This window comes from Choristoneura fumiferana, chromosome 30 (assembly GCF_025370935.1).
Source record: "Choristoneura fumiferana chromosome 30, NRCan_CFum_1, whole genome shotgun sequence".
Classification (NCBI taxonomy): domain Eukaryota; kingdom Metazoa; phylum Arthropoda; class Insecta; order Lepidoptera; family Tortricidae; genus Choristoneura; species Choristoneura fumiferana.
In genome coordinates, this window is record NC_133501.1 from 1,504,559 (window position 1) to 1,526,713 (window position 22,155).

At 38.9% G+C, this 22,155-nt stretch overlaps 2 protein-coding genes and 1 long non-coding RNA gene across 5 annotated transcripts; 1 reads left to right on the forward strand and 2 right to left on the reverse strand.

Moving 5' to 3' along the window:
• Positions 1 to 96: 96 nt before the first annotated feature.
• LOC141444597 (uncharacterized) lies at positions 97 to 3,429 on the reverse strand. 3 transcript variants are annotated; one of them, XM_074110165.1, is made up of 3 exons: positions 2,569 to 3,429; positions 1,906 to 1,995; positions 97 to 958 (listed from the first exon to the last, which is right to left on the reverse strand). In XM_074110165.1, the coding sequence occupies exons 1-3, from the start codon at positions 2,612 to 2,614 to the stop codon at positions 264 to 266; spliced, it is 831 nt and encodes a 276-aa protein (XP_073966266.1). In that variant the 5' UTR covers positions 2,615 to 3,429; the 3' UTR covers positions 97 to 263. The 3 variants fall into 3 exon arrangements, with proteins under 3 accessions (XP_073966266.1, XP_073966268.1, XP_073966265.1); XM_074110167.1 differs by lacking the exon at positions 1,906 to 1,995; XM_074110164.1 differs by lacking the exon at positions 1,906 to 1,995 and having other exon boundaries at positions 97 to 1,063.
• Positions 2,802 to 7,563, forward strand: LOC141444598 (uncharacterized). The gene is made up of 3 exons (XR_012453187.1): positions 2,802 to 2,877; positions 5,148 to 5,250; positions 7,103 to 7,563. It is a non-coding gene; the product is annotated as an uncharacterized lncRNA (long non-coding RNA).
• LOC141444596 (uncharacterized) lies at positions 3,469 to 19,882 on the reverse strand. Its single transcript, XM_074110163.1, has 14 exons — positions 19,348 to 19,882; positions 18,721 to 18,846; positions 17,830 to 18,019; positions 17,245 to 17,408; positions 15,769 to 15,963; positions 14,917 to 15,005; positions 14,352 to 14,474; positions 12,469 to 12,576; positions 10,844 to 10,946; positions 9,530 to 9,642; positions 8,643 to 8,751; positions 7,084 to 7,182; positions 5,129 to 5,245; positions 3,469 to 4,143 (listed from the first exon to the last, which is right to left on the reverse strand). Exons 1-14 carry the CDS (start codon positions 19,489 to 19,491, stop codon positions 3,988 to 3,990), a joined length of 1,836 nt encoding a protein of 611 aa, XP_073966264.1. The 5' UTR covers positions 19,492 to 19,882; the 3' UTR covers positions 3,469 to 3,987.
• Positions 19,883 to 22,155: the final 2,273 nt, after the last annotated feature.

Here is a 22,155-nt window from a genome sequence, read left to right on the forward strand (position 1 = left end):
ATCGATTTAGCTTGGTATTATTTCTGGAAAACGCTTGCTATCGAGTTTATGCTCGAGCGAAGCTCGGTCACCCAGGTGCAAATGAAAAATAACAAGTGAAGTGTAAGCATTATGCACAATTTTTTAATTTTTATTATCCTTTAACTTTAAATTGTCAACTGAAATGTTATCTTTCTTTTTTATTTCGTCTTTAGCTTTATCGCTGTTATCAACTATAGTAGCCTCGACAGCATTTAAAAACAATTCAGCATTCTTATTATAAACTAAAGTTTCTTTCGATTTTTTTTTATCTGCCTCATTGATATTTTCAAGAGCGATGTATCAGAAATATCTTTTATAAACTTTCTAAATGCTAGTTTCAAATCCTCATCGACATCACTTTTGGCAATTGTATTAAAATCGTTTAGTTTGTTTATTTCATCTGCCAGCTTCGCTCTGGTTGTGTAATTCATTCTATCATAATGCTGTATCACTAGAGTATTGACACCATCTCTGATAATCCTTCCTATCTTGTCACTATCATCTTCATCATCAATATTCCTCAGTTTCTCCACTATTTCACTCATCTTTCCGTATTGCTCTTTTTCATAGTAAGCATTCAAGAAACTGCCGAGTCTATTCAACGGAGTACTCTTGTTTCTGTCAGTCAGCATATACTTGCTTAGTCTAGCTCTCATCATTCTAGGATCCGATGAAGCCCATTCTTTCAACTTCTTCCTGAAATACGTGAGTAACTTAGGGTCATAAAGAATTTCTCTGAAAATTGAACCCTTGTAGAAATGTAGCCTCATTTCCAATTCGAGACTTATAAAAAACTGGCGTAGCTGTCCATCGCCAAATTTCATCAAAGTCTCGGCGAGTTCGCCCAAGAACTTGGTCAGGTATTCTTGGTGTCCACTTCGCAGGATCGTTGGGGGTGCTATAGCGTGCTCCAATTTGTCGAGGAACTTTCTCGCTTCTGCAATGAATTTTAAATGTCTGTAGGCGTCCTTTGGTTCGAATAGTAAAGAGGTTTGAAGGGCCAAGTGGACGGAGCGGGGACCATCTCGCGCGTGGACGTTGGCTGAAACATGGGAATTAAAAGGCAATAGGCTATATCGAAAATACAAACTGAGACATGGATGCACAGAAAAACCAGAAAAAGAGACCAGCACTGGGAATCAAACCCAGGTCCTCAGCATTCCGTGCTGCGTGCTATAACCCCTACACCACTGCTGGACAGGAATCTAGACACGAATTTTTGACCCTTGGTCTCTTTTTCTGGTTTTTCTGTGCATCCATGTCTCAGTTTGTATTTTCGATATGGTTTCACGGGATACCCGTAAAAGTAACAAATTTGAAGTTGAAATAAAAAATACAAACAGACTCCAAAAAACCGATCATAATTTGATTGCTTTACTAAGCACATCTCTTGTCTGGGTGAGCGGTTGGTTGGTTCAATCACAATAGCGCGCATTCTTTATAAACTTGATTGTAAATTGAAATTTCAGTAACCACAATTAATTTTTAATGTTGTCCTCTACGGATGTGTCCGTTTTGTTACGAAAATTATTAAGAAAAAATCGTAACAAAACGGACACATCCATGCAATATTTTGGGGACACATCTGGAGACCCTGTTTTTATAGCTCGGAATCATGGACTGAGTCTACCTCCTAAATGTTGTTGAAATCGGAGAGATAAACTCAGCGTACAACGGTAGATAGAAATACATTTTACTTATCAAAATTATGAAAAAGTGCGCGCCTTTATTTCATTTTTCTTAAATATACCTATTATGTATGTAATATGAGTGTAACTAAAACAAAACAGCTTAAAAGTCTAGCTAAGCCGCAGAAACTATAAGGGTTCCTTGTAGGACTACGACCGGACCCTAAAAATGTGTAGTGTGTCAATGGTTCTTAACCTTTTGTAGTAGATGTGGGGCGATCGGACCAAATCTTGATTCTGCCAGGGACAGGGGTCACCAACTGTTTGTCGATGATATATGTCATACCTAAACAACATGTTTAGCTATATATCTATATATTAGCTATATATTTTATTATTAAATTTTTATATTATTATTATTAAATCATCAACACCATATCCAAAGTTTTTGCTTGCTAAACATTGGCTGTATATCTATATTTTCACACTTAATATCATCCTATCCTACTAATATTATAAATGCGAAAGTTTGTGTGTGTTTGTTACTCCTTCACGCTAAACCGGCTGGACAGATTTGTATGAAATTTGGTACGTAGATAGCTGGACATCTGGAATAACACATAGGCTACTTTTTATCCCGATATTCCCCCGGGATAGAGTTAAAATCTCGAAATAACAACCGTTGGGCTCAGAGTCACGAAATTTGGCATAGTGGCTTTTAATGCAATGCCAATGAAAACCACGATGTAATTATCGGGAATTCCGTAAACTCTAGGATATAGCAAACTTAGGCGTTGTCGAATACCATATTGGACCGAGTAAACCCCTGATATATAAGGGGTTAGAGGCATTAATAAATAAAAGAGAGCTATTGATTGCAGTCTTTTAATTATATAAATTACGATTATAAATATCTTACCTACAAAAGTAGCGGATACACACAAAATCTCAAACAACCGATTCATTTCACATTTTACGATATAATATACATTCGATTTTATGGAAACTACATAACCCGTTATCACAATCAGTCAATAAAACTTTTTTTTAAACAATTCAGAATAGAACATAAAACAAACCATTACATTTTCATACATTTTTGCATGTTTGTTTGGTACACCTACATCTACGCAACAAATGTGTGTTCATACAGCTCCTCCCCCTTCACACTGAAAGAACACACATTTATTGCATAGACTCAGCTATCGTAAGGTCGCGGGTGAGCAAAGTAATTGTATAACATTTTAAACTTTTGTGATTTTCACTCATAGTCAAAATTCCACAAACAGACACACAACACACAAACACACAGAAACAGATACACATTACTCGTGTGTGTTTAGTTACTATTACTTTTAAGTGGTAAATGTAATTGCTCTGTACTTTGTTTGTGTGTCTATTAAATAAGTCCTGTTTGTGGTCTTTTGACAAAGTAATTGTTTTTGGTTTATTAATATAAACCTTCGAAAAGTACCACCTGATTCAATAAATTAACACTTTCACTGTCCCTCGCTTTCGCTGTCATGGGTCGATACGTCCGTGCATTACAGGTAATGCAATCATCCATTTCTGACGCTAGGTATACTTCGTTTTTTTAGCATCAGAAAAAGGTTAAAGAATCTTGACGAGACCTTTTTATTGAAAAACGTGTTTTAAAAAAACAGTAACGATTATTTATGATACCAAAAGCATGTAATAGTACATTACTGCAGAGGCCATGAAGTAATCCCATCCGTCCATCCGTCTAACCATCCGTTCATCCGTTTAACCCATCATCCGTCCGTCCTCCATCCATCCGTCCGTCCGTCCATCCGTCCGTCCGTCCATCCGTCCATCCATCCATCCATCCATCCATCCATCCATCCATCCATCCATCCGTCCATCGCCGTATCGCAAATGCTTACAGAGTAGTGGTGGTTGGCTGTTCGTAATTTTTCCTTTGTCAGTTTAATGTTAGTAAGCAAATTTAAAAAGTTAGAGCAGCGGACAATAATGGATTTTCATACATACTTCATGGCCTAGGCCAAGAAGTTATGTAGGGAGGTGGTAGGGAGCCATAAATGAGAAACTTCATGTCTCCATTTCGTGACATTAACGCATACACTTCCGAGCATGTTTGAGAAAATGATCATTATGTCCTTGCTAATTGTTACCTATTTGCTGTAATTTTACAAAAATTTAGTGTTTTTTAATAAAAGGACACGTCAAGATCGCTTACCTTCTTTCTAATGCTAAAAAAATGAAGTATAGACGCGCCAGAGCTAGTTTGACGGTGCATTACATGTAACGCACGGACAGTGTTAAAACTAGTTACACATAATATAGGTAATGTATGCTCCTATGGATATTTCAATAGAGTACAGATGGCATCATTCCTCTCGGTATAGTGCAGCACAGCTACCGGCCTGGTGTAATCTTCTTGCTGTTTTTCTTCAGGCAGTTCCTTCGGCTTCTTACAAAGCGGGTACCGTTTGGACTTTATGTTCAGATGTACCTGATATATTTAAACTGCGTTAAAAAACGTACCTATCCGAGCATTTTTTTTATTTGGGTCAAATCTTGGAAGCTAAATTTGATCCACTTCCAGTGGTCGGATTGACTTGAAATTTGGCATACGTAAGCATCGTCCTAATAGAACGCGAACGCGCGATCATCGTAGGATCGCGAGAATGAGGGCTATCGCGTATGAATTCGCCGCTAGAGGCGCTAGTGTAGCGTAAGGTCTCCGAAGTGTCAAATCTCATAGTTTTTGGGTGAGCTACGCGGGTTTATTTATAATTAGAATAATTTTGTGAATATTTTGCAATATTTGAAATTAATTATGGCAAATATACGTTCCGGGGCAATGAATGTCTGTGTTTTGAGACAGTTTTGTCTTTCGGAAACCTTTGTCCTCCTTTTTTTCCGAACAAAACGGGGACTATGCAACACTGTGGCATGCTCGATAATTTTATGGTACGGTTTTAAGGTGTATTAAATATGATTTTAATCTAAACTTTGTTTTCACGCCCGTAATAACAGACTTTGAAAGCCATACTTAAAAACCTTACGCAACAGTGCGCCATCTAGTGAGACAAAAACGATAGCCCTCATTATACTCGTACGAACGCGCGATCAAACATATCAAAGTCGAATAGGTGTCCTAACTGACAATAGTGCGATCGTGCGATTGTAAAATTCGCGCGAACCTACGATGATCGCGCATTCGCGTTCTATTAGGACGATGCCTTATGTAAATCTGGTGACAATACAATAATCTGGTAGTAACATCCTGGTGTTCCAGCCAGGATCAGATCCGCAGGAGGGAACTCCTCAATGGTTAATGACATCGATTTGAAATTTGGTACGAAAATGCCGTTTAATTAAACGACAATGCAAGTACAGTCAAAAAAAAGCTTGTAGTATTAAAAAATAATAGCGATCTCTTCCAGGCAAGCATACTTTAGGACTAATAAATAAATAAGCAGTAATATTAGTACCAGGCGGTTGTGTTTGTAGAGGTTGGACTGCTGCGAAAACGTGGTCGGGCAGAACTCGCAGATGAAGGGCCGTTCGCCGGTGTGCGTGCGGATGTGAGACTCCAGCTGCACCTTAGTCTGACGTAAAATAATAATATCAGTCTGTTACATGATCAGAAAACATTGGACAAGTATGGCTCGATTTAAATGAAAATTTGCACTTTAAAGTTGAATATTTCGCGAACAGATCACTGAATCGAAAAATCGTCTTGGCAAACCCCAAATGGCTTTAAAAGACCTATCCAACGATAACCCACACTATACGGCTAACCGAGGAAAACAAAACGAGGAAAAAAAATCACCCCCGAGTTACGTCTATGGGAGCTACCCTAAAAAAAAAAATTTTTTTTATTATTTTGCTAGGTACCATTTTGTCGGCATAGTTGTTACATAATATCCGTGCACAATTACAGCTTCCTAGCACTGATAGTCTCTGAGCAAACCCGCGGACGGACAGACAGACATGATAAAACTATAAGGGTTCCGCTTTTGCCATTTTAGCTGCGGAATCTTAAAAATGACATAAATGAAGCGCGTCAAAGTTAGGGGCACTTTTTAGTATGGCGTGAGAGCGTTTTCACATTATCCGATCCGATATCGGTGTCGGACGACGATACGATATCGGGGCAAGTAAAATGTATAAAATATGTACCTGTCTTTCACATATCGGAGCCGACACCGATATATTGGCAGCACCATCGGACGCCCGTGGGTTGTCGGACGATAATGTTTGTATGCGTGTATCTAAATTGTCTCTGTGTGCGCAGAGCCCAATGCGTGGCGGCCATTTTGAGCAACGATTTTGTCGGAAATATTTATGTGAAAACAGCACATTCGTGTCGGCTATCGGGTGTCGTCCATCGTCGTCCGATACCGATATCGGATCGGATAATCTGAAAACGCTCTGACATCACACGGAACATTAACTGGCTATAACTATATCTTCATAATTTTTTGTTCAATTAATGAAAGAATATTTGTCCAATATTTTCTGATAATCTTAATAACGGACCAACTAAAGGTAAACCAAAAATATATGACTATTGTCAAGAGGGCGCTATTGTTCTTATTTATATGGCAATAGTTCAGTATAGTCGGAACAATGCGAATTGGTCACTCGTTTTGACTTACTTTCATTCGCCGTAGTCAAAATGAGAATCCAAATATTCGGTGTCCATACGGCAATTAGCTTCAAATTCAGATGCAGAAAGTGACTTATTGAAATCACTTTCAGAGTCAGACTTGTCACTGGTGTCAGAGCCAACTTCAATCACGAAATCGTTCTTCGAACGAGGATATCAATTATATGATCTGATTTCCTATAGTAGTTTTCTATTTTGATTAAATGGTCGCAACAGCTCTTCAAAGTATAACAAATTATTCCCTGAAAATATAAACCGTTACTTCCAACATATGTGTATATCGCATATGTGTGTTATTTATATTATTTATTTTGATTTGACGTAATCGATGACTCAGATATACCTAGAATGTTTATTAATAACAATAATTACTGCTTATTTTTTACTACGGGTCAAAACCAGAACCGATTTATGATAACCAGACTACAATGACATCTTGACTTGTCTACAACGTTTACCTGATAGCTCTGATGTTAATTTGGAAAGGTTTTGTAGCGAAATAGTTTCATTCCCCAAGCGTTTTTATCCAGTAGTTTATTATAAACATTATTTACAATGATCCGTTGTTGACTACGAATCGTTTTGGGCATTTTTTGTTATTGTTCAAAGAAACCGCCACAGTGACACTGACAATCATTCAAATTATTGCCAGTGTAAGAAATTAGTTCCAATGAAATTCCGCAACATGGCGAATAGTCATATATTTCTGGTCAGGCTTTACATTTGTTTGAGACGCTAGCCCACTGTCCCACGATATTTATTTGATGTACCGACCGGAAAACCTTTCCCGCAGTGATGGCACATCTTGTTGTTGGGGCGGCCGCGGTGCACGTTGCGGATGTGCTGGTCCAAGCCCACACGGTTCTTCGACGGCTGCAACCAACACCATTACAGGGCTACTTGACACCAGTCAAGAAAAATGACGGGACGTTGATTGCTTTTCAATTAAAAGAAAGAAAAAATATTTTTCCCACAAGTACCGCCACAATAGTACGTTGTGTCTTAGGGCGGTAAATAAGGAATTACGAACGAGAGTCTATTAGAAGCCCGAAGTCGAAGACTGAGGGCTTTAATGTGTCGATGTTCGTAATTCTAGTACCGCCCGTGCGACATAGAATGTTTTTCATCACATTTGCGAGTAAAATTGTATATTTGTAAAAGAAAACTAATATTTTTTCAATAATTGCCGATACCGCTGACTACGCTCTTGGAAGCGCCAGCAGACATTAAATAACCAACCTAGAAACATTGAAATACCTAGTACATTATTCAAAGTTATAATATATCTCAAAAACTGAACCAATCTTAATGAAACATAGCTGCGAATCATCGCAAAGTAACTCGATTTCACGTTAAAAAAGAACTGGATCGGAATCAATCCATCCGTTTCAGAACTACCTGTTGAATAAAATTTTATCTTGTTATTAATATTTTTTAACTCCTGATCGATCACTAATTAAAAATCACCGTGTATAAAATAGTACATTGTACAACAACAGCAAGTACCTTTTTTTTCATGCATTGCTATATAATTATAAGTTTTAGATTTATTGATTAATTTGTAGTACAAAATAACAATAGAAACTATAACTAAAACTAAACCTTAATTAAAAAAAACGGCCAAGAGCGTGTCGGACACGCCTAAAATAGGGTTCCGTAGATATTACGAAAAAATTTACAAATATACATCCGTGCAAAATTACAGCTTTCTAGCATTGATAGTCCCTGAGCAAAGCCGCGGACGGACGGACAGACAGACAGACAGACATGACGAAACTATAAGGGTTCCGTTTTTGCCATTTTGGCTCCGGAACCCTAAAAAAGCCTCTTGGCATGGTGCCCATCACGCAGGCAGCATTCCCTCGCTGAACTGCGATTGAGATTCTTTGCGCGAGAAAGCTGTTGCCTGTTGCCTCCCTTAACCTATTGCTGAACTCCCTGTGTAGCTCCAGCGCACCCTTACCCCAAGGACCTAGAGTCTCGACGCCGAAAGCAAAGAAATGATATTGGGCACCGAGACAGCTATTGATTTATTTTTAGTTTTATATAAAGTAAGAAATATAAAAAAATATGCAGAAACTTTTTTGGTTGTGGCTGTTGACACCTGGATACCTTGGTTTTAGACGAAGATTTTACTTTATGCACTAGAGCATAAAAAGTTATTTTATGTCGCCTAGATCCAGCATAAATACCAACTTTACGAGCATGAGAAGTGAAAAATAAATTTTCAGAGCAATTGTAATTTAATTGTTTCGGGAATAAAGTTAAACTGCCGTAGTGCAATATAATAGAAAAACTATAGTAGAGTGTACTATTGTTTCCTATGTACCTACCTTGTTACATATGTGGCACTGGTAAGTCCTGTGCAGATGTTTCTCCTCGATATGATCCCGCAACTTCGTCTTGTCGGCGTAGCGACGGTTGCAGTGGTCGCAGATGAATCTGTAAGTAGAGTACAGAGTTAAGAAAGTTTACGACAATCTTATTTAAGTCAACTATATCGATACCATTTGGGTAGAGTCGATTTTTTTTTATTCGACTGGATGGCAAACGAGCAAATGGGTCTCCTGATGGTAAGAGATCACCACCGCCCACAGACACCTGCAACACCAGGGGGATTGCAGATGCGTTGCCAACCTAGAGGCCTAAGATGGGATACCACAAGTGCCAGTAATTTCACCGGCTGTCTTACTCTCCACGCCGAAACACAACAGTGCAAGCACTGCTGCTTCACGGCAGGATTAGCGAGCAAGATGATGGTAGCAATCCGGCAAAACCTGACCTGCGGTCGATAAGTGAGAAGCCACCATGACCGGTTAAGTGTTGAGAAAATATCGGGCTCTTCTTAGCAAAGCACTAGCGAAGTCTGTTATAGCATCACGTGGCGTGTCATATATGTGCACGTGCACGGTATGTCGATATATCAAGTGGTATCGCGGGTTGGTATGTGTTTCCGCCTTTACAAAGTTCCGCATTTATAATACTAGCTTTTGCACGCGGCTTCGCCCGCGCGGGGTTCGGTTACCGCGCGCTGTTCCCTCGGGAACTGTGCATTTTTTCGGGATAAAAAGTAGCCTATGTCACTCTCTGGCCCATAAACTGTCTCTATGCCAATAAACCACGCCGATCCGTCGCTCCGTTTCGACGTGAAAGACTGACAAACATACAAACACACTTTCGCATTTATAACATTAGTGTATGGATTAGTGGGATGAGTCACCTGAGCTGCTGATGCGTGACGTGTTTGAGGCTGTTCTTCATGTGTCTCTGGTACGAGCAGATCGAGGAGAAGCTCACTCCGCACGCCGCGCAGTACGCCGCGCTCGGCGCCTCCTGGGGGGAGGGGGGGAGCAGACAACTCATGTACGGTGGCGGGTAAGGGTCTCCCCACCCCCACATATATTGACGCGGAATCGACTTAAGCCGACCAAAAAACGCTTTACGTCCACGCAATAAGAGGGAAAAAGACGTCTTCCCGTCGGTAAACGTCGTCTCGCGTCCGCCGAGCCGATCGACGTCTTTTTCGATCTTATTGCGTGGACATATAGTGCATTGTACAACAAGAGCACACGAAGCAATACCGTCTTTCAGTCACAGACGGTTAAATAAATAAAATAAAAATAAATATCATGGGACACTTGACACCAATTGACCTAGTCCCAAACTAAGCAAAGCTTGTACTATGGACACTAGGCAACGGATAAACATACTTATATAGATAAATACATACTTAAATACATATTAAACATCCAAGACCCGAGAACAAACATTCGTATTATTCACACAAATATCTGCCCCGGCCGGGATTCGAACCCGGGACCTTAAGCTTCGTAGTCAGGTTCTCTAACCACTTGGCCATCCGGTCGGTCGGTTCTAATGGAAAACCGGCGCTGCGGCATCTAACGCGTCAGCATAATGCTTAAACCATTAAAGATAAATTTTAATGGAAGAGCGGTGTCTCTTGACACAGGTATCTCGATACATAAAAAAAAATACAAACATTGGAACATAGAACCTCCTCCTTTTTTGAAGTCGGTTAAAAAAGGCACCAACCTGCATATTGTAGAACTGTTTGTGTTACTGAATAAAACTTTTTTTATTTAATGCTGAGGCAGCGGCCGTTTCACTTTTGCAGAGACATAAAATCGTGTATGTCATTTACATACATACATACAGGGGCCCCGGAATGCCGATATATTCACTTTCTTTATTTTAAGCCTACAAAAAGTTACTTATAATAGATTATTTTGATCGAAAAATATCCCATTAGCCAGTATATATGTCGTGGGTTCGAACCGGAGTTCGCACCTCTCAGTTTTTCAGAATTTATATGCGAAACCACATTTACCATCCTTTTACGGTGAAGGAAAACATCGTGAGGAAACCTGCACATTTGCACATCGATAGTGAGTAGAAGAATTGTGTGTGAAGTCCCCAATCTTTACTGCGCCCGTGTGGGGACTTCCGCCCAAGCCCTCTCGTTCCGAAAGGAGGTCTGGGCTCTGCACTGGGACGTATATAAGACGAAACAAACCTTGCCGTGATGTTTCTCCATATGCCGCTTGAGGCTCGCCTTCCAGCGGAACACTTTGGCGCACGCGCCGCACGGAAACTCGTTCTTTAGCTCGTGGACTGCACTACAACAATAGTTTACATCCTATTTATTCTACACTAGTGTTTCCCCGTAGGTTCGCACGCGTAAATCATTAGACACGGCCGGTGACTTGAAGTTCCAGGATAATTCAGAACTCCCGTGGGAATACCCGACACTTACATCGTGGTTTTCATTGACGTTGCATTAAAAACAACCATCCCAAATTTCATGACTCTAATCCCAGCGGTTGTTATTTCGAGATGTTATCTTTATCCCGTCGGAATATCGGGATAAAAAGTGGCCTATGTGTTATTCCTTCCAGATGTCCAGCTATCTACATACCAAATTCGTCCAGCCGTTTTAGCGTGAAGCAGTAACAAACATACACACACAACACACACACACACACACACATATACTCACAAACTTTCGCATTTATAATATACTCGTAAGTAGGAAGTAGGATAAGTAGGTCTAGACTTTACGGGGCTTCTTTCAAATCAACACTACAATACAATAACTATAAAACACAAGCAAATTGACAAGATTTCATATTTCTAAGACTATAATTTGATTCGTTCTCTGTATTCTGTTTGGAAAGAGAAAAACGCTGATATTTTTAAAATTTCACCACAACTATTTATTAATTTATTAAAAAAAAATTAAGATGTGCTTATTCTAAAAGGGCATAACTCCAAAAGTACCACACAATAGATCCATTACTTTTGTCTAGTCTCTTAAAAAAAAGACCACGTAAATCTGACGTAGACGTTGTCAAAATGATGACAGCTCCTTTTTCTGGTGAAATGGGCAAAGGAAACATATCTATTCTGTGGTAGTATTGGAAAATTCAGACATATTTTTTCAATTTTTTGTATTTTTTTAAATATGGAGAAATCAATTATAATAAATATTTTCCCATGTTCAGGAGGCAAAACTCTTTCGATTCCTGTAGTAATTTACAGGTGTTAAAAAAATGAAATCTTGTCAATTAAGCAATACAGATAACAGGTGAAATACAGAAGGTAGAGAAAAATTTTGATGGGGTTAGGGGACGTTTCTGGGTAAAAAAAAAGGTCGCCTCTTATTTAATCTAATCTTAATAGAATAGAATAGTTTTTATTGATTAGAAACAGTGTAACTTAAAATACAGTGTCAGCGGGCCCCAAACTAGGCAGTGCCTGTATCTTGGGCGCCCTGATGAGTTGGTATTCCAAACAAAAAACGAATTACAGTGTTCTTAATAGGTACAGAGGTAGTTCAGAAGAAATGTATTGTCACCTGGCTTATTATTCTCTCACATATACAAATATGGACACAAATGGAGTGCGAGAGAAAGAGATTGTGTTTAACCCTTAATTTATTGGAGCACACTACCACAGAATCAAAAGCAGCTATCGAAAACATACCCGACAAAGAATATTTTTAAAGCTAGTCGTATTTTCAATAATCACAATGGAAATTGTGACGTATTACGAAATCAATAAGGTTCAGTTTCCGACTCAATGCAAGTGGTCGCTAAATCGCCTCTAACTTAAGGGTTAACTTATGTTGACGGTACTCACAGTCTATGATTCATGAGGCCCGCCCGATGGCTGAAAGTCTTGTCGCATTCTGGGCATTGCACCCGAGCCTTGTGACTGTCTTTGTGGTACCGATGCGTGTCTATTGAACTGAAAAACAAACTAATATTAGTAACTAGCTTTTGCCCGCGACTTCGTCCGCGTGGAATAGTAGGTAACTTTGGGAAGTATTAAATTTATTTAGGATACCTATTTTGCACTTTATTTCGTATTAAGTGCCTAAATGCCAAGTTTCATGGTTTTATCTTCGACAGCGACGAACTTCCACCTTATAAACTTTCATCCCCTATTTCAACCCCTTAAAGCCTCTTTTTCGCATTAAAAGATAGCCTATGTTCTTTCCCAAGGTCTATTCTATCTCTGTACCAAATTTCATCAAAATCGGTTCAGCGGTTTAGGCGTGAAAGCGTAACAGACAGACAGACAGACAGACAGACAGAGTTACTTTCGCATTTATAATATTAGTATGGAAGTATGGATAGTATGGATAGTATGGATGGATGTAACTAATAATTGGATTACGCAATAATGTAAGATGGTTTGGTATCCTTTGATTTCGCCAAATCTGGGGGCACGGTAGTGCCCCCGCCAAGTCGAGCGCGAAGCAAACACTCCCGTACCATCCTTTACTGGAACCATTTCGCCGCATTTTCAGGCCATATTTGAGAACCTCTGGATAAGACCAGAACGCAGAAATTTTCGTCGTCCAGTAAGCTGCTGCGATTTCTTTATATTGTCCGCGTATTGAGTCTCAACATTTACTGGATGAGACTTAAGACTCATCATTCTTTATACGTGAGCGGGTACAAGTCAACGGCCAAGTCACACAACATTAACTATAATAATAAAGAAATCGCAGTAAGGAACCTTAGACTTGGCACGACTTTGTCGTTTCATTTCATTTCATTACTTTTTAGAGATAAACAAGCAGCTCCATCGAGACTTGGCTAGTTTTTTACAGAATGTTTTTGATGGGATTTTATTTTTTAGAAATGATTGGTTTACAAATCGAACATAGGTCAAGAGTATATCAACACAAAATAATGTATGAAGTCTAATGGCACTGTCCCAGTAGAGCTAGAAACTAAAAACAATTTGACGAGACGTGAGTGCGTAGTTCCTATAGTTTTGTCGCTGCGCTATAAGCGAGTGTACGAGACAGCGCGACGGGCGATCACTCGCTCTGTAGAGTAAAATGACGGCTGTTTGTTCTCTCGCGTTAGTTCTAACTGCCAACCAATCGCCGAGTAAGTTTTATTTTTTAAGTGTTTAGTTTACCCGCGGCTTCGGACGCGTAAATCATTAAATACAGCAGTTGAACTTAAATTCCGGGATATTACAAAATTCCCGTGGGAATTCCCGAAAATTATATTGTGGTTCTCATTGAAATTGCATTAAAAATAACCATGCCAAATTTCATGACTCTAAGCCCAGCGGTTGTTACCTATTTCTAGATTTTATCCCCATCCCGTGGGAATATCGGAATAAAAAGTAGCCATTGTGTTATTCCAGCTGTTCAGCTATCCACATGCCAAATTTCATACAAATCCGTCCAGCCGTTTTAGCGTGAAGGAGTAACAAACACACACACACACACACACACACACACACACACACACACACACACACACGCACGCACGCACGCACACACACACACACGCACGCAAACCGTGAACTAATCAGAATTAATTTCAAGACCACTGTGTAGAACCCCATAGGTTAGATTACTTTTATAAACATCCGAAATCATTTACAGTTTCAGAATAAAAAATGCATTCGGCCAAATGGAATTGAAATTTGTGAACTAATCATTTGTAAAAAAAATGCTTTGTTTAGACATAAGTGACATAATAAACACAGCTTACCTGGATATTTTTCCGCAGAGGTTGCACTCGTACTTTTTGAGTGATATTTCGTGCGTAGAGAAGTAGTGTTGCTGCATCACTTTCAGATCTATGGTGCGTTTGTGGCATAAGCTGCATTCGTATCTGTGAAATAGACAAGTTCGATTAAATTATATTTCTCAATCTCATCCAAACGCGCCGGTACTTAGTATTATAAAGAAAGAGACATAGGTATATGTAATACAGCCTTCTGCGACATATTTCTTCATATTAGATATTGCTTTAAGCCTTCTCCTGTCTCCCTCTTCTCTTTTTATTTTTTATGTCATTCTCTTTTTACCCTCCTTTTTTTCTCTTCTGCATTTGCTTTCTATCTCTTCTTTTTCTCTGTTTTCTTTTTCTCGTTCTTCTGCTTCTTTTCTTGCTTTTTAAGCGTGACAACTTGATAGGTCCCGGGTGTGGTACTAGTTAGCCTTGAGCATTTATACAATCCCGGAATTTCAATGCAACTGCTGAACGCGGGTAAACACTAGTATTAATATCCTATAAAGCTTCAAAATAAACAAATTCTTTATTAAACTCTCACCTTCTCATGTGCCTTTTATAATGGGCAGTGAAGGAATCCACGGAAGAAATAACAGTTTTGCATATTGGACAGCTGTAGTCACCCAAACTCTGCCAACAAACAGGAATACTGTTAAACTTAGGGCAGGTTGTACCATTAATTTATGTTTCTGGTGAGGTGCATAGAAAAAGAATCGGGCCATCACCCCTCTTTCCACGTAAAATACCTTTGACTTTTATTGGCCTTCAAAAACATTTAAAAAAATGGTTATACCTACCGCCGCCTAACTTTGCCTATAAGTTCATTGCCCCGACTAGTACCACAAAAACTATAAAGGTATAATTCCAATAATTGAATAGGCACTATACCGTTAAGTTCGAACACAATCCGGGAGTAACGTAAAGACGTCGCATAAAAAATGTATCTCAAAAATGCGTCAAAACTGAGTATTAAGCAATGAACTTTTAGGCAGATTCATATGGCGCGTGGTATAGAGCCTGCCAACAAGATTTTTTTTCTCTTTTTCTTTTATGCTCCTCTCTTTTCAAAGCTTTAGGTTAGAAGGCCCCCTGAGGTCCGGGGCCCTGGTGCACTGCACCACCTGGCCATATGATAGCTACTCCACTGGTGAGGTGGTACCCTCATGGCACCCTCTCCTCTTGGTGAGGTGTCTTGGCTCAAACCCTCCTTCACCATAGTGAGATATCATGAGATGTGGCACAACCCCTCCTGCTTCCCCACCCTCTGCCCCTTGTCTCGTTAACCTCCTTAATATATTTTTTTATATGTAATGTCGCATAAATTTGTTTATAGTAAATGTACTTGATTGCAAATGGGATGCTCTCCCCTAAAACCGTCACTGCTTGTACTTACCGGGTCGTGTTTACTGGTTCGATGTGCGGCATAAGACTTGCTGTATTTGAACCCAACAAGACAGCTGTCACATTTGAACTCTGCCTGCAAGTACGACTCTCTCGTCGCGTCTCTGTCACGCTCCTCTAGCATTTCTTCGTAGGACAACTCTATGGTCACTATTTTTTGGTCGGCTACAGACTTTTGTTTATGGTTCTAGAAAAAAAAGAGATGAAAATTTATAAACAAAATTGTAGACATGAATGAATGGATGATTCGTTTATTCACAGAAACATGGTAGCTGAGGATCTTACATGTCGCTACATTAGTTCTCAATCTTACTTTAAAACCAAAAATAATTCATTTGATACTCAAATTACTACTGAGCTTCAAGTCCCAATGACCTATAAAACATAGGCTAGATCAATGGGGGCTAATTGACAGGCGAAATACCGTTAGATGGCGTTAGTATCGTAGGGTTTTTTTGACGTTACGGTCTTGCTTGCAATTGGTTCATTTAGTTTTCAATTCAAATTTAGGAGAAAGTGGCTCCATCAATTTTTTGATGATTCTGCCAGTGTCGAGGTTGGCTGAGACACCGGCGAGTGCACGTCTTGTTCGATAATCTGCCAGTTTTTGGTGGGATAACTACCAGTTACTATCTGCAATGATGTTACACTAATTTAAGTTAATGAGCCAATTGCAAGCAAGACCGCAACGTCAACTAAGTGACTTTGGTTCGTTGACCAACAGTGTGCAACGGAATACAAGACCGCGATTCCATGTCATGCTGGTTTTTCTGTGCATCTAAGTGTTTTGTTTTACGGAATGACGTAACAGTAAAAAAAAAAATAATTTTTTGAATACAAAAAGATTCCAACAATCTTACAAGTTTTTTGCCGACTGTACTCGCATTGTCATCTAAATTACATCTCCGTACCAAATTTCAAGTCCATGCATTTAACCTTTGAGGAGTGCAGTCCTGCAGAGACGATCCTGGCAGGACCACCAAGATGTCAGTACTAGATTGTTGTATTGTCACCAAATTTACATGTTAGCCAAACAAGATTTGACCCAAACAAACAAACAAATAAACAGTTTAAGTAAATAAAAGCAAAGGAGCAGAGGCAGACCCTAGAGGAGATGGCGGGACGACCTGAGCGCTTTTCAGCTCGATTGGCAGGTGGATGCTCATGATAGGGAAGAGTGGCGGAGGAAAGGGGAGGCCTTTGCCCAGCAGTGGGACATATTACAGGCTACATAAAAAAAAAGGCTTGTAAAAACCTCTCGATACTAACGCCATCTAGCGATATTTTGCCTGTCCATTAGCCCCCATTGATGCAAGGGTCCAGTGATTATAGATAATTTTAATATGATAGAGGGAAAACGGGTCACCTTACGTAAAGCAACCACCGCCACATCATGGACATCCATAACATAAGCTGAGTTACGGATGCGTTTCCGGCGGCTGTTTACCAGTTATTAAATAACACTGACCTTAGTTTTATCCTTCAGACTGACAGCCTTCTTGACCTTCTTAATTTTACTCCGTTTGTCTGTCTTCTTGCTTTTTTTCTTAGTCTTAGTTGTGACAACAGATTCAACTTTGAGAATCTTGATAGGGCAGCACTCCGGGTCTTCCTCTGAATGTAAGTCTACATCTGAAAACAAAAAAAAACGCTGATGGTTTACTACAGTTACATAAATAGTTACATAAGCCATGGTGGCCTAGTGGTTTGACCTGTGGCCTCTCAAGCAGAGGATCGTGGGTTCAAATCCCGGCTCGCACCGATAAGTTTTCGAAAATCATGTGCGAAATTAGATTTGAAATTCACCACGAGCTTCACGGTGAAGAAAAACATCGTAAGGAAACCTGCACAAATCAGCGAAGTAATTCAATGGTGTGTGTGTATTTTACAATCCGCACTGAGCCCGCTTGGGAACTACGGCCCAAGCCCTCTTATTCTGAGAGGAGGCCTGTGCCCAGCAGTGGGACGTACAGGCTGAGACGATGATGATGATGACATAAATAGTTATAGATATTTTAATTTTTCAAACAGTCCTTTTTCGCTACAATCTTACCTCTATCATCCCAATCTACCTGCACATTAACAGGCTCGTCTTTCACATAGACTAGTTGCAACTCCTTCGGCTGCTCTTCAGCAGAATTTGAAGGATTTTCAAGGTCTGGAGCCACAGTGATGGGATTATTCGTGCAGATCGTCAGCCGAGGAGGCCGGCTTATGTCCGTCAGGAGGCATTCATAGAGGTTCTGTAAAGCATGCAAACATGGTAATTGACGAATCTGATCAAATGTATAAGTGGATGGGGCTCTGAAGCGTCTCAACAGCCGTATCACGTGTATGCCCCTTACCCAAATGTAAAACATAGGAAGTGTGCCAGTTGTGTCACACAACAAAATAAATCGAGTACACCACTAATTTGATTAATTAATTTATACATTTATTTATGTCCATTTTTTTTACATAAGAGGGGGCAAACGAGTATGGGGTCACCTGATGGGAAGCAATCACCGCCGCCCATGGACACCTGTTAACATGACGGGTGTCACAGGTGCGTTGCCAGCTCTTTGAGAGACTGATAGGCTCGTTTTTTAAAGATCCCTAAGTCCATACAACTATAAGTCTAGAATCATTAATAAGTATGTCATAGCCATATTAGGAATTCATAAAAAAAATTGGCACATTACTCAATAATGCAAAAAAAAAATAAAGTCAATTAAATAAATAAGAAATATAAGTAAAGATTTACAAAAAAATGTGCTAATCTGTCACAAATAAAGAAAGAAAAGAAAGAAAGAAGACATTTATTCACATTCAAAAAGACACACAAATACAAAAAAATCAAAACAAAAAAGAACAATAAACAGCAAACACAAATAAAACAAAAAAGAAATACAAAAATGAAAATACATGATTTTGTGTCTCCGCAAAAGTAATACTCATATATCACCTCATTAGTGTAAGTCTGTAGGATCCTGTAGGAATCCTTCACTTGCTCCTTGAAGGCTACTCCTCTGCGCAGCAGGGCCTGGCACTCCCAGCATATGTTTGGGCACACTTGCGGCAAGTCACACAGCTAAAAACAAATCATAACCCTCAACAATGATTTAACACTTCATCATCATCATCCCAGCCTATATACGTCCATACACCTCCTCTCAGAACAAGAGGGCTTGGGCATAGTTCCCACTTCATAAATTCATAAATCATTAATTTGCAATCTAGTCTACTGTAAGATGGAAATTAAATCAAAACACGTAAGGTACTGAGCTGACTATTGTCCAGAATAGAGCAGGGGATGGTTTTAACTCAAGTATGGTTGCACTTGATAGCGCGTAGCAGCGTTTTTCCGCTTTGCAGCGAAAACAGCCTACGACCAGAGAACGCGCCTAGCGTGTTCTTGGCACTGAATGTGTCGTTAGTTATAAGAAAAAATAATAACATGTATGAATAGTTGCCACTTAGTTACAAATTTCATCACTAAATTACTATTATAACAGTTATGTACATTCTTTGATAATAATTGATGGTAACTCCATAACAGCGGGTTGTTTTGTCAATATTTTATTACACTTACTGGAATCTCATTGAGAGCATCTAGGTAGAACTGTTTCATTTTATCGTCGGTTATCTTGTGCAGAGACCTGCCCACGCAAAGACACGCCATACACAGAAGTTTATCCACAATTTTGTCTTTATTCTCCATGATAACACCATTCATTAAACGTAAAAGGAATGATTATGAAAAAGAAAGTGATAACGTTACAACGTATTGTACCGTGCAAAAAAGCATTTACGCATTTATCTGATCTTTAAATTATAAAGTAACAGGTTTATTTAAAGCTTAATATTTTCACGTATTAATTTATATTAATTAAATTGTTGAAATTCAACTATTCAATCTAACATTTCAAATCAAAAAAATACAACAAAACAAATCGCCGCCATTAAAATAGTGTTGCGTTTTCATACATCTTCCATCTGTCAAAAAACACGGTTAAATTAAATGGCCCGTGTGTTGTGTTAATCCATTTGCAGCAAGTGCTGAATTCGACATCACTAGTTGCAGTCTTGCAGTCAACTTGCAGTCAACTCAGCAGGGCTACAGGGCTACTACGAAAATCGTAACTCGAAGTTCGTGTCGCGCTGTCCCTCTGACACTTATACTGTTTATTACGAGAGCGAGAGCGAGAGGGAGGGTACGATACGAACTTCGAGTTTCAAGTTTCGTAGTAGCCCGTGTGCAGCATGGTGTGCAACTGTGCAGTCTCAGTTGCAGTTAATACAGTATGCCAAAGAGTATATAATCACTACGTTTTAAGAGTCGGAACTTTCATACAAAAACAATACCACGATTGTAGTATGAATTCAGTGTCTTTTTGGTGCCAATATCAAGAAACGAACTGCACAGACTAAACAGGGCCGAAAAAGTCACATTGACAAGTAGTGTTGTTAGGAACAGTCGATATTATCGATATTGTAACAGCATAGTGTTGTGCTTTTTTATCGATATATTGTCAAAAAACGGCACGTAGTGGTGCGCTTTTTATAAATTAAATGATCGAATTAAAGAAAAAAAAAGTTGTTTTTCTTAATAATAATTTATTTTCATGTCATGGATCTGTTTTTCTTTACATAGGTAAATACAGTTTCACGTTACACAAGTATTGTATTGTAGTATTGTATTGTCCGTTTTGCACTGCACAGCACTTGTGGAAGGCTGTGCATGTAAATATTCCACACTGGGCAACTCCAAAGCTGAACCTGAAACAAAGTTAAATTTAGCCAGTAGCTTACACTAACTAATGCAAGATAAAATAAAATTGGTACGCACAATCCAATTTTTGTCATATTGCAGGTCAATGACCTATGTTTACCTAGACAACTTTCTTACAATTTCTTGCCTTATTGTCAAATATGTCTTTACTTGTCAAATGAATGAAATGAAATGTAAGGTGATCTTGGAAGTTGACAATACATAATTTTGTATACCTCTGATAAACAATCTACTTGCCATGCCAAATGTAATGAAATTAATTCTGTAGTTTTTACCCGATTCTGGTGAAGCCCAAAAGGAGGATTATATTTTGACCTGTATGTATGCATATCCATTTCTATCTCCTCTAACTACTAAGCAGCTCAACCTATTTTTAACCCCTAACGCAAAAAGAGGAGTGTTATTACATGAAGTGTACCATAAACACAGACAATACAGAAAAAATGTCAAGTGCGAGTTGGACTCGTACATGAGGTTGGACTGTCGAATCGAAAGAGTTTTCATAAAAACAGTTCAATAAAAGTTTTTCTGAAAATTCTTCTAATATGTTTTTTTTTTTTGCTGACTGTACTATATGCCCCTGGTTACCAAAGTACTCGTCAAGACGACAAACGAGTCCAAACTCGATGCAGTTGTGTTGTTTATCACAGTGTTCCTATGGTCACCCGCTAGCTTTATCATCAGATCAACTCTAAAATTCTAAATTATGCTATAAGGTATAGATTTTTATCAGTGATAGCTTACCTGTTGTATTGTCAGTTTTACACTGCGCACCACTTGTAGAAGGCTGTGCATGTAAATATTCCACACTGGGCAACTCCAAAGCTGAACCTGAAACAAAGTTTAATTTAGCCAGAAGCTTCCACTAACTTATACAGGTGAAATATAATTAGTGTGTATAGCCAATTTTTCTGTCTATTACTAATGCTCTGACCGGCAACTATACTATACACTCAAAATACCTAGCATTATTATTGATGACGAAGCAAATTAATTTATAACATATATATGTATGTAAAAAAAATATGTGCATGTGTATTGATGGTATTTATTAGGGTTATGGTTTATGGGGCGACTGAAAAACAGCGCCTGTTAGCCAAGGGACTTTGTTCTGCAAGGTGCAGGCATAAGCTGAGTCGCTTTCCCTTTTGATAGTTTGATTGTACTTATTATTTGTTATGTACCTATGTAGAATTTGTAAACAAACTATTAAATCAATATCTTTTATTATTTTATTATTATTATTATAAGATGCAGTAAGTCAAGTTGCAATAGAGATAAATTGAAAATAAAATAAAGTGTTTACCTTGGCTGTTCTTGCCATCTTTAGGGGAAACCCTTCAAGAATTTCTTCAGAAAGAGGTGGCATGGGAAGTCCCAATTTTGGTATGGCTTTCTTCTTCAGCCGGGTTTTCGATTTTGTGAAATCTCGTTGCCAACTACTTTCACCCACTGCTTACAACTGAAATAAAATTTAATTGTCGTGATACTATATAATACGAATTGACGTCGGCCAGCCAAATATAACCTCAACACCTATTATCAGATTTATCAGTAACTTTACTTACACATGTTCACTTAGAGGAAATCTAGCAAAGAACATTTTGT